This window comes from Nelumbo lutea, chromosome 7 (genome assembly GCF_056320005.1).
Source record: "Nelumbo lutea isolate HS-2025 chromosome 7, American lotus-T2T, whole genome shotgun sequence".
Lineage (NCBI taxonomy): Eukaryota > Viridiplantae > Streptophyta > Magnoliopsida > Proteales > Nelumbonaceae > Nelumbo > Nelumbo lutea.
The window spans coordinates 55,518,018-55,535,579 of NC_142690.1; the positions used below are offsets into that span (position 1 = coordinate 55,518,018).

A 17,562-nucleotide genomic window follows, 5' to 3' on the forward strand; every position below is an offset into this window, starting at 1 on the left:
TGGATAGAGAGGGAAGATTTTGTTTTAAAAGGGATATGACATAAGTACCCTTCATATGCATAGACAAGAGGGGGTAGAACCTCCTGTCCAGTGAAAATTCCAAGAAAAGAGGGTTATTTGCTCTTTTATAAGTAATATAGATTAAAATCCAACACTCAGCAGTCTTAGGAGGAGTGCATGCATGTTTGTTTTCCTCTACCCAATGGGCTGCTAAAGTGAAGGAGAATTGGTGCGTGTTGGGTGTAAATGTCTAAGACTTAACCCTGAAACCTGATTTATGGAATGACTAAATCTATACTATTTTAAAAAGCACGAATAGCCTCAAGAATATTTTTAGAATTTTTTAGGACAAAATTTACCCCTCTATATTTAAATTTATTAATAAAAATGAGAGCAAATAGGGTAATCGATTACTGAGATTAAATGAGTTGGAAAGAGATAATTTTAAGATATTCAATGCATTCATTAAGTTCTACTAATTAAATCCACAACATTAATTTTAATAGTATAAAAATAAATATTTTGAAAACAAAATCATTTTCTTCCCTCCCAATAGTGGATAAGTAATTCAATCATTTGGGCTCAAATGGGTTGATAAATAATGTCATAATTAATTAAAAAAAGTCATAAAATATAAAATATACAATACAAAAAAAAATAAAAAGAATTTTTGTCAATATATTTGTTATACTAAACAAAAATAAGTATGAAATGTAAGAAGTATGTTTATTAATACTGAAAGTGAATGCCAAATTTAAAATCAACCTAGAAACGAAATGATGCCATAGTTAAATAATAAAATAAAATTTTTAAAAATAGAAAATACAAATAATCACAAAAGTAAAAGAAAAATAGAGAAAATTTTGGGCACATATCTAATGTTATATATTTATAAGAAATAAAATATTGGGTATATACTTAATATTATACATTCATTATATTGAACAAAAATAAGTTTTATACTTTTATCAATGATGAAAATGTAATACAAAATTTAATATCAACCTATAAATCAAACTATTTTCCTTTTTGGGTGGTGGGTTAGTGATTTGGTTAAAATGGATTAATCAATGATATGATAATTAAATAATAAATCTTTAAAAAGTAAAAAAAAAAGTACAAGTAATCAAAAGAATATATAAAAATTATATATTAATTATGTCAAACAAAAATTAAGTGTAATAAGTAAAAGTTATTTATATAGTATAGATAAAACATATAATTTAAAACTTATTTGAAAGTAAAACTATTTTCTTATTTAGATGGTGAGCCAACGATCCAAACTTTTCAAAAGAAACTCATGATGCCATAATTGAATAAAGAATATTTAAAAAAGATAGAATGCCAAAAAAAAAAGACGAAGAAATACAGAATTTTGTTGAAAATGTTTGGGAATACAAAATTTAATAATAATAATAATAATAATTGTTATAGTAATTTAAAATTTTTATGTGCAATGCATTTGCATATTTACTACAAACATTTAAGTTTATTTTTAATCATATTGTTACTTTTGTTAATTTTCAATTTCTATCTTAACTATGATATATCTAAAATTCAAATAATTATTATAAAGAAAAATTTCACACGTGCAAATGCATGTGCTTAATTATTAGTATTGCTCAAATGGAGATGTTACCCTAGAGCTTCTTGTATATGGACTATGATTATCTATCTTCTATTATGTGTCCACTTGGAGTCATGTTCAGTAAAACCTGTTCACTCACAGTGTATCAGAGATGGCAATTTTTGCCCATCCCCGCTGGATACCTAGCTTCCCAAACCCAAGGTCTAGGAGATGGAGGTTGCCTTGGCGGGGACAAGGCAGGTATGGGGATTAATATGATACCCAACTGGGGAGTGAATTCCCCAACCCTATTTCCATCCGGATCAAGGATGGAGATTTATTTCAAAGTTGGGAGGAGGATGGGGAGTATGGTGATCACCACGTTTCCATTCCTACACTAATGTTCACTCTCTAAATATCAACCCACTGACTGGTCCACAATATCAACCCACTGACTGGTCCACCCAAAGATTTCTCCAAGGCATCCTTGTCACTGTTGAGTACTCTCAATTTAAGCAACAACCAGTTGGAAGTTACAATTCTCATGTTAGTTTCTGGACCTCAGGATCTCATGGTACTTTCACTTTCATTCAACTTAGAGTGTCAATTGGACTGGATTTTGTCCAATCCGATCTGATCCAATATAAGTCCATTACAGATGGATCAGGTCCAATCCAATCTGATACATACTATGAACCCTTTTGGATCGATACAATTCAATGTTTGGACCTGTTCAAATTGACTTTAATTTAGATTAGTTCCAACCCAAGCCTGATCCAGATATTAGTTCAATCTGAGCCAATCCAATATAAATCTATTACGGATGGATCAGGTCCAATTCAATGTCTTACTACTTATTCAATCCGCCCAAAACGGTCCATTGACACCCCTACATCCAACATATTCAATGACATTTAAACTGACTTGAAATGATTCAGAAGCTTAATTGGTAACATTTTATCAACCTACAGGTTCACATATTGAAATTTGCTTCTTGCAAGCTAACAGAATTATCAGCTGACGTTAGGGTTCAATTTGGGTGGGTTCAGGTTGAGAATTTGCTAAAATTAGAAGGGCACGGTGCAGATGCAGTGTTAATTATTCAAACCAGTCACTTCAGACCAATTTGCAAACTTAATGGACATTAAAGGCTAGGTTCCGTTTGTCTGCAACGCATAGGAGTGCAAATAGGCCAAGTGTAAATCCCCGTTACTTTTGCTTCAGATTTTACCTTGTTTTGTTTTGTGTTTTTTTTTTTTTTTTTGTAAGAAGTAAAATGATGGGTCCCCAATTTATATAAAAGAAAATTGAGGTGCAAGGAAAGTTATTAATTTGTGTGAAGGTAGCTAGGAAGCAAATTTTTAGATACAAAATTTGCATTGATATGGGTGCAAATGAAACAAAAATTGCAAATTTTACATCAGGTAAGAATATGTTAGCCCTTAATCATCAAAGACTTAACCCAATTATATGGGATTGAGTACGTGAATCCTTTTTCATCATTCTATTTTATTTAACGTCATATTCATTGATAGACTATGGATACATAAATTATTTTTTATTTTTTACTACTACTTATGTCCATTTTATCCTATTCCTAAACTTTTTAGCCCCTTCAACTCGCAACAGATCATTTCTTCTTTTGAGTTTTCTCTTGTTTAGTTTATCTAATTTCGATGCTTAAACTACAAAAGGAAAGAAGGAAGTCTAATTCACTAAGATGTGGAGGTTGCCAACTGGTCAATAAAGTCTCCAGCAGGTTGTAGTAGAGACTTAGAATCAGGATTAGAGGTGCAAACCAGGAAGGCTGGGCTGGGTTTAAGATCAACGTAGGCTCAACCCTAAGAATTGGGCTTAAGGTTCAAGTCAGCTAGAACCAGAGGTTAAACCCAACTTGTCCAAGCCCAAGCTCAATTTGCATTAAAATTTGATGCCCTCAGGGTGGACTCGGATCTAAGCCGAGCTTGGATTGGTCAATCAGCCCATACTAATATATATATATGCATGCACCCATGTATATAGTTGGGCCAGACTTGGATTGGGGTAAGGTCGATTTAGGTTCTGGCGGGATTGCCCAAAGGCTAGGTTTAAACCTAGTCTGATAATTAAGAAAGCCTAAACTTTTGATCCTAGGCCTAATCCGGAGAATGAAAATCCAAACTCAATCCATATAAAATTAAACATTGAGATGTATACCCCATTCTCCAAATTGTACCCCTAATCACCATTAATCACATCGAATTTCCTTATCATAGAGATGGCTTGGGGCCAATAATCAATAACTCAATACCTGTACACTTTTTTGCTGTAAATGGCTGGATGCTGGAGATAAGTCTAAAAGGAAACTCATAAAATCAGATGGTTAAGACTAATATGACCATTCAAGCTGACTTCAGGCGGGACCTCTATTAGTTAGAAATGATTATCAAATGGTTGGTTCTGATATTCTACCAACAATACGTTTTCCCTAGTTATACCCAGCAATGCAATTATGGGCTCCATCAGATGACACCCAAAAAGAATCCCTTGTGTAAATTAGAGAGAGGGAGAGAGATTATTCTACCAACAATATGTTTTCCAAGTTGTACCTAGCATTGCAAATTGTGGGTCGCATCTGGTTGGGAGAGAAAGAAAGAGTGAGAGAGAGACTTTTAGTTAGGGGAGAATGACGGTTCATCACAGTGTTAGAATTTTTAAAGTACAATTGGAGTAGGTGCCAACTTGGATTTTATGCCAATTTGTGGGCGGCATTGATGTATAGAATGAGGGTATTTGATATTTCGAATATTTTAATGTCTGCAATAGAATTCAGAAATCTGCAAAGGACTATCTGTAGTTTTCCCTTTTAGTTATGCTCACTGGGGGAGGGGGTGTCTTACCTGGGACACCTAAAAGTATAGATCACATTTGTGCCCTATATGCATATTTCAGCATGCATTAGAAATATCTCTCAAAGCTGTCAGTGGGAAATATTCTCAATACATGGATAGGATATGCTGTGGAGCATTTGTGGGGCGCAGATATGAATTCCTAAATGTAATGTTTTAAAAACCCACCTGAAACTGGACTCAGTCATTGGGCTTCAGGTTAGTGTTTCGACTGTTCAGTCCAAATAGATCAGTTTGTGATGTTTTTAAATTAAGAATACAAAAAATAAATAAAATAAAAATTGGTCCAAAAACTATTGTCTAGGTCAAACTGGTCCCAGTTAGTTGGTCACTCACTAATTCAACAGTTTCAGGGAAAATAACTGTTAGGTGCTGAAATGAAACATACCCTAACCAGTTTCCAGGCCTAACAGTCTGACTTCCTGGTCAACAACGGCTACAAAACTGTGCCCAAAAGAATCCTTTTAGGCTGTGTTTGGTTGATGTACAATTTTATTTGTACTAGTATAAATGCATAGGAGTGTAAATGTAAAAATGTAAATCCTCGTTTAATTTTGTTTTGGGTTTTATTTTATTCTGCTTCATGTCTTAATTTACTTCTTTTGTACTGTAATTAAACAAAATAAAATAAAATTTAAAACAAAAATAAGTTAGAATTTACATTCAAATCATTTGCACTGCCATAGTTTTCCATTAGTGCAAATCTGTTTGCATTGCAACCAAAAACAGCCTAAATAATACTTATGCAAATCAATAAAGAGGGAGAGATTTTCCAAAATATACCCAGCAGTGCAATTGTGGGACTCATCTGGGACACCCAAAAGAATCCTTAGATGTGACCAAACAACAAACCTAAAGAAGCGTTACTATCATAGGCCTCACCTATCATGTAAACCAACCACCTAGGGCATTTTATGCAAATACAAATCAAGGGTTTGATAATATAAGCGCAATAAGCAATGTTTGCTGGACTCCACCCGAACAGCATATAAGCAATGTTTGGTCACAAATTCAAAAGATCCAAATTTGCAGGTGCAGCCCTTCAACCCAAAAAGGGCTTTTCATTGAAGCCTCTTTTAATGGATTCTCCAAAACAATTCAGTGAAAGCAGCTTGACTAAAGGTTTAACCCTCCCAAACAGGCCCTTATTAATACTAGCTGATTGCTTTTTTATACTGTACATATTTATATTTGCACTCTTTTTAAACTGTGCCAAGATTCCATGTAATATGAATGGAAATATAAATTCAAAGAGCGTAAATGTTGGTTTGCTTTTGCTTTAGGCATATTATGCTTTGAGTAGGGGTGTCCACGGTTAGGTTAACTAAATTATAAATGATTTTTTTCAAATTGAATCGGTCCTACCGGTTTTTTTATTTCTTCGAATCGGTGCCACCGGTTAACCAGTTGATTGGTATAATATTATCTAAATATATTTATAATATTATATATAAATAATAAATGATATATAATATATTTTTATATTTATAAAAATATATAATATATTTATAAATAGATTATACATATATATTTATATATAATATATAGAAAATATGTGACATATATTAAATATATATAATATGCATATAAATATATCGATTTGGTTAACCGTCGGTTTTTTCTAAGTTAACCAAAAATCAAACCGATCCTTTGGTTTTTCAAAAATACCAAACCAGAACTGATGTAATCATTTTTGGCCACGTACCAATGTTTTGTGATGTAAAATTTTTTGGCAAAGTACCTCGTTATTCGACCCGGTGGTGGCGTGCCTTAGTGACGAGCTACTTGGTGGCGAACTTCCTGGTGGCGAACTCCCTGGTGACGAACTGCCTGGGGGCAGACTGCCTTGGTGGCGAGCTGCCTTAGGGGCGAGTTGCCTGGGGGGCGAACTGCCTGGGTGGCGAACTCCCTGGTTGCGAACTGTTTGGGGGCGAACTGCCTTGGTGGCGAACTGCCTGGTGGCGAACTGCCTGGGGGCGAACTGCCTGGGGGGGAACTGCCTGGTGGCGAACTCCCTGCTGGCGAACTGCCTGGGGGCGAACTGCCTTGGTGGCGAACTGCCTGGGGGCGAACTGCCTGGTGGCGAACTCCCTGGTGGCGAACTGCCTGGGGGGCGAACTGCCTTGGTGGTGAACTGCCTTGGTGGCGAACTGCCTGGGGGTGAACTGCCTTGGTGGCGAACTTCCTGGGGGCGAACTGCCTTGGTGGCGAACTGCCTGGGGGCGAACTGCCTTGGGGCGAACTGCCTTGGTGGCGAACTACCTGGTGGCGAATTGCCTGGGGACGAACTGCCTGGGGGCAAACTGCCTGGCGAACTCACTACTGGGCGGCCGATGCCTTAGAGAATGTTGGAGCTCCCTGGTGCGGCGCAATCCGACTGCCCTCAGCATGAGGTGGTCTTCTTTCCTTTGTAGGCTGCGGGAGATGAGGGATCTGCGAGAACTTCATCTTTTCCTCATCTTTGTAGGTGGCAGGGGCTGAGAGACCTGCGAGAACTTCATCTTTTCCTCCTCTTTGTAGGTGACGGGAGCTGAGAGACCTGCGAGAACTCCATATTTTCCTCCTCTTTGTAGGTGGCGGGAGCTGAGGGACCTCCGAGAACTCCATCTCTTCCTCCTCCTTGTAGGTGGGGGGAGCTAAGGGACTTCCGAGAACTGCATCTTTTCTTCCTCTTCGTAGGCAGCGGGAGCTGAAGGACCTGCGAGAACTGAATCAGAGGTCCCGGGGGTACTTTCCCAATGGGGGCTCTCCGATGCTTAAGTTAGCACTCTTATTGTAGAGAGCTTTGAAGATAATATGAGAGAGCTAGAGAGCAGGGTTACTTCCCTTTCTTTTTCCATCCCCTTCCCCTTTGGGGGGTGAGGTCTTTATATACCGGAGTCTTCGTGGGTTAGGTCGGTGAAAAGCCTCCAAACGGTAAAACTCGTCGCATCCTGTCAGAACCGGGGTATGGTGGTGAACTCCTCGAGGTCGTCAGGCTGGCGCTTGTGTCAGGCGGCCAAGTCGGCGCCTGGGCCTGGTTGTCAGAGGGGTGCCTGCATCAGTCGGCGGGTCAGTGTTTAGGCCAGGTCGTCAGGTCGGCGCTTGTGTCATTCGGCGGGACAGTGTCTAAATCAGGTCGTCAAGCTGGCGCCTGTGTCAGTCGGCGGGTCAGTGTCTAGATCAGGTCGTCAAGCTGGCGCCTTGGTCGGATCATGCGCTAGGCTGGTCCAGGTTGGCCAGGTCGCGCAGGCCGTCCGCGCGTCGTGCGCAATTCACGCAGGCCGCGCGCTAGGCCGCGCGCAGTTCGCGCAGGCCACGCGCTAGGCCACGCGCACGCCGCGCAGGCACGCGTCAGGCCGCGCGCAGGTCGCGCCAGGCCGGCCAGACAGGTGCCCGGGTGGGTCACCAACTTTGTAAGTTTGTTGGCTGGGTATTTTCCTAGTTGTCACGGGGTGCCACGTGTCACAATTTCACTGGAGGGCCAAATCTTCCCTCATCAATAGCCCCCCACTCCCGAGCTGATAGTAACTCAGCGAAGGGAGTAGATTTCTTTTGGCCCGTAAGTCGATGAGCTAGTAAGTGTTGATCCAATTGCTAGTATGGCCCGTAGGCTTTGGGAGCGGCTCGTAGTCTATTCTTTTTTGACTTTGCACGTGCCAAAGAGGCGACCGGGTCTTGAGCAGTAATGTAGCCCGTAGGCTTTTGGGAGCGACTCGTAGTCTACTCTCTTATTTTGACTTTTGCCCGTGCTGGAGAGGCGACCGGGTCTTAAGCAGTAATGTGGCTCGTAGGCTTTTGGGAGCGACTCGTAGTCTACTCTTTTTTGACTTTTGCCCGTGCCGGAGAGGCGACTGGGTCTTAAGCAGTAATGTGGCCCGTAGGCTTTTGGGAGTGACTCGTAGTCTACTCTTTTTTTACTTTTGCCCGTGCCGGAGAGGCAACCGGGTCTTAAGCGGTAATGTGGCCCGTAGGCTTTTGGGAGTGACTCGTAGTCTACTCTTTTTTTACTTTTGCCCGTGCCGGAGAGGCAACCGGGTCTTAAGCGGTAATGTGGCCTGTAGGCTTTTGGGAGTGACTCGTAGTCTACTCTTTTTTTACTTTTGCCCGTGCCGGAGAGGCGACCGGGTCTTAAGCAGTAATGTGGCCCGTAGGCTTTTGGGAGTGACTCGTAGTCTACTCTTTTTTTACTTTTGCCCGTGCCGGAGAGGCAACCGGGTCTTAAGTAGTGAGGTGGCCCGTAGGCTTGGCCTGTATCATCTTTGTAATGCCGGTCACCTACTCTTACAAGAAGCTACTAGGGGCTCGACCTTCGGGGGCAACACCACTAACTTTAGGTTGCCAGCTCACACGGGAGCCTTGGAAGGCTCGACCAGTAAGGGCGCCTATGTAGTCAGTTGGCCGCCAAGTCCTGCGGAAGCCACGAAGAGCTCATCTTTGTAGGGGGGACCTTGCAGAGAGGACTGATGTGGCATTATCTGAATTGAAAGTAAGGTTGGTAGAGCTACTTAGTCCGTTAGCTCCCTGCATAGTCTCTGAGTTCATAAAAAATGTAAACTATAAAGCGATAGCTTCAATTTCTAAAAAGTGAGGACTTAGTTTTGGCAAGATGAGAACTTAGCTTTGGTAGGATGAGAACTTAGCTTTTTGTAGCGGGTTCCCACAAACGGCGCCAATTGATGTAACCGTTTTCGGCCACGTACCAATGTTTTGTGATGTAAAATTTTTTGGCAAAGTACCTCGTTATTCGACCCGGTGGTGGCGTGCCTTAGTGACGAGCTACTTGGTGGCGAACTTCCTGGTGGCGAACTCCCTGGTGACGAACTGCCTGGGACGGACTGCCTTGGTGGCGAGCTGCCTGGGGGCGAATTGCCTGGGGGCGAACTGCCTTGGTTGCGAACTGCCTGGGGGCGAACTACCTTGGTGGCGAACTGCCTGGTGGCGAACTCCTTGGTGGCGAACTCCCTGGGGGCGAACTGCCTTGGTGGTGAACTGCCTGGGGGCGAACTGCCTTGGTGGCGAACTGCCTGGGGGCAAACTGCCTCGGTGGCCAACTGCCTGGGGGCGAACTGCCTTGGTGGCAAACTGCCTGGGGGCGAACTGCCTTGGTGGCGAACTGCCTGGGGGCGAACTGCCTGGTGGCGAACTCCCTGGTGGCGAACTGCCTGGGGGCGAACTCCCTGGTGGCGAACTGCCTGGGGCTGAACTGCCTTGGTGGCGAACTGCCTGGGGGCGAACTGCCTTGGTGGCGAACTGCCTGGGGGCGAACTGCCTTGGTGGCGAACTGCCTTGGGGCGAACTACCTTGGGGCGAACTGCCTTGGTGGCGAACTGCCTGGGGACGAACTGCCTTGGGGCGAACTCCCTACTGGGCGGCCGATGCCTTAGAGAATGTTGGAGCTCCCTGGTGCGGCGCAATCCGACTGCCCTCAGCATGAGGTGGTCTTCTTTCCTTTGTAGGCTGTGGGAGATGAGGGATCTGCGAGAACTTCATCTTTTCCTCCTCTTTGTAGGTGGCGGGGGCTGAGAGACCTGCGAGAACTTCATCTTTTCCTCATCTTTGTAGGTGGCGGGAGCTGAGAGACCTGCGAGAACTCCATATTTTCCTCCTCTTTGTAGGTGGCGGGAGCTGAGGGACCTCCGAGAACTCCATCTCTTTCTCCTCCTTGTAGGTGGGGGGAGCTGAGGGACTTCCGAGAACTGCATCTTTTCCTCCTCTTCGTAGGCGGCGGGAGCTGAAGGACCTGCGAGAACTGAATCAGAGGTCTCGGGGGTACTTTCCCGATGGGGGCTCTCTGATGCTTAAGTTAGCACTCTTATTGTAGAGAGCTTTGAAGATAATATGAGAGAGCTAGAGAGCAGGGTTACTTCCCTTTCTTTTTCCATCCCCTTCCCCTTTGGGGGGTGAGGTCTTTATATATCGGAGTCTTCGCGGGTTAGGTGGGTGAAAAGCCTCCAAACGGTAAAACTCGTCGCATCCTGTCAGAACCGGGGTACGGTGGTGAACTCCTCGAGGTCGTCAGGCTGGCGCTTGTGTCAGGTGGCCAGGTCGGCGCCTGGGTCTGGTTGTCAGAGGGTTGCCTGCATCAGTCGGCGGGTCAGTGTTTAGGCCAGGTCGTCAGGTCGGCGCCTGTGTCAGTCGGCGGGATAGTGTCTAGATCAGGTCGTCAAGCTGGCGCCTGTGTTAGTCGGCGGGTCAGTGTCTAGATCAGGTCGTCAAGCTGGCGCCTTGGTCGGATCATGCGCTAGGCTGGTCCAGGTCGGCCAGGTCGCGCAGGCCGTGCGTAGTTTGCGCAGGCCGCGCGCAGTTCGCGCAGGCCACGTGCGCGCTGCGCAGGCGCGCGTCAGGCCGCGCGCAGGTCGCGCCAGGCCAGCCAGACAGGTGCCCGGGTGGGTCACCAACTTCGTAAGTTTGTTGGCTGGGTGTTTTCCTAGTTGTCACGGGGTGCCACATGTCACAATTTCACTTGAGGGACAAATCTGCCCTCATCAAGAACCAAAATGATTGGTTCAATTAAGCTCACTTTCCAGTTCAATTTCTTGGTTTAATTCAGTTTTTGGTTTTTATGGACACCCCTAGCTTTGAGTTTTACTTCTTTTGCAGTGCAAACAAATAAAAATAAATCAAATTTTGTATCAATCCATTTGTGCTATAAACTCCTAAAACTTTCATATATTTTTGAAGAGAATAACTAATAGAAATCAATTACTAAAACACTAAGAAAATTCATAAATACAAACATTTTAAAGATAAAAATAAAATAAAATAGGTTATAAACTTATAATTAAATCCCTATATATTTAATAGAATTAATTCTGCCGTATAGATAAGGATATATGTTGCAGTGCCGCAAAAGAAAAAAAACAGGAGACAATTACCTTGATGTACTGTACATATTTGTATTTGGAAGGAGTACAAATACAAATATGTACGGTATAAATACATACAAAATAATATAAAATATAAGGTTTTGCACTCTATATATTTATATTTGTACTTCTTTTAAACTGAGTGTGACTGTGTTTGGTTGCAATGCAAACACAAATATGTGCATTGCTTATTTATCTTTTTTTTTTTTTTGTTCATAAATGCAAACATGGTTTACATTTTAAACCTTTTTGGCACTCACCTTGTTTGTTTGAATTTCATGAAAAGTGTGGACCCATCATTAAATGCTCCAACTATCAAAAAGTTAATTATTAAAAGAACACAAAATTGTATCCAAAATAATAGGTATAATAATGCTCCATTCTCAGAATACCAAAGTGTCAGAAAATACATTTTTATATGACAATCATTACATTTTTATATATCAAACAAACAAGAACCGGGGTACATAAATACCCCGGTTCGGCATTTGTATCACAAACAAATGGAGCCTTATAGGCTCAGTAAATACAAGGTTTTGCACTCTACATATTTGTATTTGTACTAAAGGCTTAGTTTGGAAGGAATACAAATACAAATATGTATAATGCAAATGTATAGAAAACAATACAAAATAAAAAAACTTATACTCTATACATTTATATTTGTAAACGGAGCCTCAAAGGAAAAAATGAACTTTTAAAAAGTCTTAAATGTCATATGTAAACACTAAAGGTGCCTATGTGTGAGGACCACATAGTTATAAGTTATTATTCACGGGAGATGTTCTCAATGCACGATGGATGTGTCTATAAGGCGCCTATGTGTGAGGACCAAATCCCATTTACAACAAAAGACATTCCAACACTCTGTAAACATGATCTAACACCACACATCTCAGTTTGAGATTGGGATCCATGTGGTGTCGGATAATGTTGGGAGGGTATTAGTAAGTGTTTTATTAGCAGTTGATCCCAAATCGAAAGTGGGGGGTGTAATGAATAAGTAAACCCCAAATTGCCTGGGCTCATAACTAATGAATAAATTTTAGGGGAGGTCTTAGTATTTGACCAAAAACCCCAAGTGGACTTGTAAATAATTTACCCGTATTTTTATTATTATGGGCCTGTTATTGATTTGGTCAGCAATTTGCTGACCTCAGTTGAACTATTTAAACTGTTCAAATTGTTCAACAGTTTTGATGATATTTTATTTTTTGTCAAAAAACAGGTTGTCCATTTAGTTCAAGTGGTCGGACCATTCAACCTGAAAACCGAACCCCTAACTGGTTCAATTTTAAAAACCTTAATATATATTATTAAAAGCTTAAACTACCTTTATATTATTTTATGAGACCATTTTGTCATAATAAATTGGCTAAAATCCCTATCAACTGATTGGTACGGTTTCTGGCCTGTTCAAACAGAGATTTGATATCAAGCCCCAAGCTACCAAGTTTGGAGGGGGGATGGTTTATGGCCAGGTCTCAACGGTTTCTGGCCTGTTCAAACAGAGATTTGATATCAAGCCCCAAGCTACCAAGTTTGGAGGGGGATGGTTTACGGCCAGGTCTCAAAAGAAGAAGAAGAAGAAAATAAACAATCTTGAGAATGCCTTAAACTTTGTTTTTATATCTATACTTTATAATAAGGTTTTAAAATCGACCCATAAATGAACCGTTCTAGGCCACTGGTTTATGAGTCAATGGGGTTTTTGAGTCATTGGTTCAATCGTCCAATTGGAAGCAGTCCATTCTAACTAAAAAATAAAACAATAATTAAAATAAAAAATATCCTAAAAATGCCTAAGTCAACGAGTCATTGACCGAACCAACAGTTTTTGGCCAAGGACCAAGTTGAGGGTGAAACAGAACCGTTTGCCTGGATGGCTCTTGAGAAGATGTTCCAGGCTGGAGATTCTTATGGCTAGAATGGATAGGTTCTGTGGGTAGCAAAATCTATTTTGGACATTGATTTTCGGGTAAGTAGTTCCACCATCCGGTTTGAAAGGATGGCATCGTTTTGAAAACTGGACCAGATTGGACGGTCAGACCAACTGACCCAGGAACCAAACCGATCATGAGTCCAGGTTTGGTTTTGGACTCCAAAACTGTTTGATCTAGGGTTAAGACCGAATGATCAGACCATTTAACCCAGGAATTGGTGGCCAAAATGGTTCCATCTCCGATCCATTTTTCAAAATCATGTGGATTGTTTGTTGTAATTAAAAAAGAAAAAGAAAAATTAATTAAAATAAAAAATAGCCAAAAACTATTATCTAGGTCAAACAGGTCAACAGTTTGATTACCTGGATCAGCAGATCACTGATCAAATCAATGGTTTTTGGCAAAGGAACAACTCAAAGGTAAAATGGAACTGGTTGCCCACATATATAGAATAATCTGACTGTGCAAGCCAATAAACTAGGATTCAAAAACCAGGCTTTTAGCAAATGGTTCCCCACATATATAGAATAAATCCGAATCTCCTACCTACTATAATCCTACCAAGAAGAGACTACAATTGTACCATGGTTTTCAAAACTGGACTAGGCTAGATGGTTGGACCAAAAAACTAAAAACCGGTCCGACTGGTTCCATTTTACCAAAAACCATTAATTTTCCAAAAATCATTGATTTGATTTTAATTCAAACGACCGGACCATTCGACCGAAGAACCGGACTCTGGCCAATTGTTTGTCCAGTTTGGTTTTAAAAACCTTGAGTTGTATACTGGGAACATTCGCTATGGGCTATGAATGCTAACATGTAAACACCGAAAATATAATATTCCGAATGTACATCTATAGTGTGTCCTGTGGGTAGGAGGAGATCCGAGGACACAGAGAACACACTACACATTCTTCACACCATAGCCTAACCATGTATGGGCCAGGCCCCATAGCATATCCCAACCGTGAATTAAGAACATCTCCGCAATGCACATGTACTGTTGGGTATGTGGGGACCCAATCGAAATTCACTCCCCTGTCGCCATTTGTAATTTACCCTTTACAATTGTTTTCCCTTTTCTTTGGCAGCAAGAAAAGTCAAAACAAAGCTACTACACCAACTCATCAGGTCCACTGTCATTTCCAAGTTCCCGTCGTTTATTCGTGAGTTATCACTTCGCTTTCTCTTACCTCTCTCTCTCTCTCCCTCTCTCTCCGTTGTCTTTATTTATGGTTCGGCTCCACCTCTACTCTAACTCGTAAAGCTTCAGCATTCTTTCAATCTTCTCTTCTTTTTATTCTTCTTGGGGCTCGCTACTGTTAAGATTCTCGTCAATGGGGAGCCAACAGCAAGCCACCGTAACAGCAACTATGGCAGCGGTGGTGGTGCTGATTGTATTGGGCGGGAGTGTCAACGGAGAGTCGCCGTCGCCGTCTCCGGCCAAGGGGAAGAATAAAGTGTGCACTAAGGGGTGGGAGTGCAAGAACTCCGTCTACTGCTGCAACCAAACCATATCGGATTTCTTCCAGACCTACCAGTTCGAGGATCTCTTCGCAAAGAGAAACTCTCCCGTCGCGCACGCCGTCGGCTTCTGGGACTACCATTCCTTTATCACCGCCTCCGCCCTCTACCAACCCCACGGCTTCGGCACCACCGGCGGCAAGCTCATGCAGATGAAGGAGGTGGCTGCTTTCCTTGGCCATGTTGGCAGCAAAACGTCATGTAAGCATCTCGTCCCTTTGGCTTCCTTCCATTCCATTCGTTGAAGTTTTGGAACGAAGAAGGTGCATCATACACCATATAGATCTGGATCATTGATCTGTTTGTCTATGTGGGTCCCCCATTCAATGGTCCAGATTTGTGCTGTACGATGCACTTGGTAAGGTAAGGTGTAGTGTAGCCGGTTTGCTTATGTTGGGTCCACAAGAACCAGATCCAATTAGGACCGGTTAGCTAATGTTGAAGCTATTTTAGACGGAAATAAAAAGCTTAGACCAATAAATATTAGAGGTTTTTCTTTTTTCCTTTTTTTTTTTATAAAATCTGTTAATGCATGGATTTGGTGTAGGATTGCGAATGGTATACATATATATCTTAATAAATTTGTGTTCAAATTCAATCTGATTAAAATTCTCTGAATTACAGGATCAAATATGGATCACCTCTATCCAATTCAATATGATCCCATCATAACCCATCTGATAATATTTAAGTTTTTACATTTTTTATTGGTTATTTTTACATAGAAAATTTATATGCATGTTATATGTTTATTAAAGACTGAAAAAGTTATTTATGACATTAATTTTTATTTGTTTTATTAATAACACATAATATTCTGAATATTTTTGGTTTAATTTATTAATGATATTTAATATTTGAACCTGCAACATTCAATGAAAATATTCTATTTCAAATTTGTTGGGAGTGCTTATTCGAATAATCACTTATTTTGGACCAAGACTACACCAATAATTGTTTTTTCCTAAGAATAAGCACTTATTCAAAATTAAAAACCCAAAATTTTGGCTTATTTTTAAGTGATCACTTTCTTTCTGGCCTATTTTGGTCCACCATATTATTTTAAAAATACCTATATTGCCCCTGTTTGAAATAAGTGCTTTTTAGAATAAGCACTTATTTTTCAAATAAGTACTCCCAAACATTACATTAATCAATGAATCATTTTGGTCCCACATAATTTGGCCAACTTTCCTCCTTTTATGGGTGAGTGATTTACCCACTTGGGAGAAGGGTAAAATTTATATGAGAAGATGGACCAAAAAATTATGAAAGTTCATTTCCACAAATCCCACACTTTCCAACAGGGGAAAAGGCTATGTTTGGTTTGAAGGAAAAGGTAGGGAAACTTATATAAAGTTTGTGAAGGTTTCCTACCTTTCCCTACTCTTTCCTACAATTCAAACGCAGCCTAAATACAAAGCAGCACATGATACACTACAATGCATATTGATATTTAAAGGTTGGGGATGGACTGAATAATGACTATTGGGTCTTGTAGATCTATTTAATCATCTGTTTGGTTGGAAATGGGAAATGGGAATGGGAAATGGATGCAATTCTGACTGTATTGAATGTTGTATTATTGTTAGGTGGTTATGGAGTGGCTACAGGCGGGCCATTGGCCTGGGGTCTGTGCTACAACCATGAAATGAGCCCAAGCCAGTCTTACTGTGATTCCACAGATTATGTGTACCCATGCACCCCTGGTGTTGAGTACTACGGCCGGGGGGCCTTGCCCATCTACTGGAACTACAACTATGGCACCATCGGTGAAGCCTTGAAGGTGGACTTGCTGAGCCATCCTGAGTACATTGAGAACAATGCCACCCTTGCCTTCCAAGCTGCCATATGGAGGTGGATGACCCCAATGAAGAAGAAACAACCCTCCGCCCACGACGTCTTCGTCGGCAACTGGAAGCCCACCAAGAATGACACCTTGGCCAAGAGGGTCCCTGGTTTTGGGTCTACCATAAACGTGCTCTATGGAGATCTGGTTTGTGGGCAGGGGGATGAGGACTCCATGAACAACATCATCTCACACTACTTGTATTACCTTGACCTGATGGGTGTTGGCCGAGAGCAGGCAGGACCCCATGAAGTACTCAGCTGTGCAGAACAAGAAGCTTTCAACCCATCTTCTTCTCCTGCTTCAGCTTCATAAGTCACCAGCTCATGATCATCAATGGATTACTAGCTACTATTTGTATTTTGTATTATATACACAACCCCATCTGTTTGTCCAAACTCCAGACTGATCAGGTGAGCCTCTCACTGAGGGTCTCCATCAATAAAGGCCAAGGGTTTATAAATGTGGCTATTTTGGGATTGGTTGCTAGACAGAAACTTGTTTGTAGTTTATCATGTTTTATTGCTGCTCAATTGTGAAGACTGTTGAATGTTCATGGTTTGAAAGAAAGAAGGAAAAGTATGTAAAACAAGTTATATCACCTATCAAGAAGGAATTGAAGTATATATCTCTGTTTATGCACTATATATAACAGTAGTAACATCATTTATCCAATTATCAGACCTTTGGATCCAAATCCTATGCTTCTGTCGGTTGCACTGTGTGCTTTAGTAAGTTGAACCTTGTGTTAGTAGTACTTTTTCGAAGATCCATTCTGCACCCTATTTATGACAGTACCTCCTTACCTACAACTGAAAAGACCGCAAGAGTAGGGTGCAATGTAGAAAAAACATAAGGTGCTTTGAGGGCAACAAAATAATAGTAAAATCCTGTTAAAAAACAGACTCGTCAAAAAAAGAAATGGACCAAATGGCGTTTC

At 41.3% G+C, this 17,562-nt stretch overlaps 1 protein-coding gene across 1 annotated transcript; it reads left to right on the plus strand.

The window, feature by feature from the left end:
* The first annotated feature begins 14,375 nt into the window (after window positions 1-14,375).
* LOC148846477 (chitinase-like protein 1) lies at window positions 14,376-17,248 on the plus strand. Its single transcript, XM_088955824.1, has 2 exons — window positions 14,376-14,974; window positions 16,366-17,248. Exons 1-2 carry the CDS (start codon window positions 14,587-14,589, stop codon window positions 16,935-16,937), a joined length of 960 nt encoding a protein of 319 aa, XP_088811950.1. The 5' UTR covers window positions 14,376-14,586; the 3' UTR covers window positions 16,938-17,248.
* Window positions 17,249-17,562: the final 314 nt, after the last annotated feature.

Coding starts and splice junctions, on each gene's coding strand:
- LOC148846477 (XM_088955824.1), top strand. CDS start 14,587: ATGGGGAGCCAACAGCAAGCCACCGTAACAGCAACTATGGCAGCGGTG. Junction 14,975..16,365: donor TGTTGGCAGCAAAACGTCAT/GTAAGCATCTCG, acceptor TATTATTGTTAG/GTGGTTATGGAGTGGCTACA.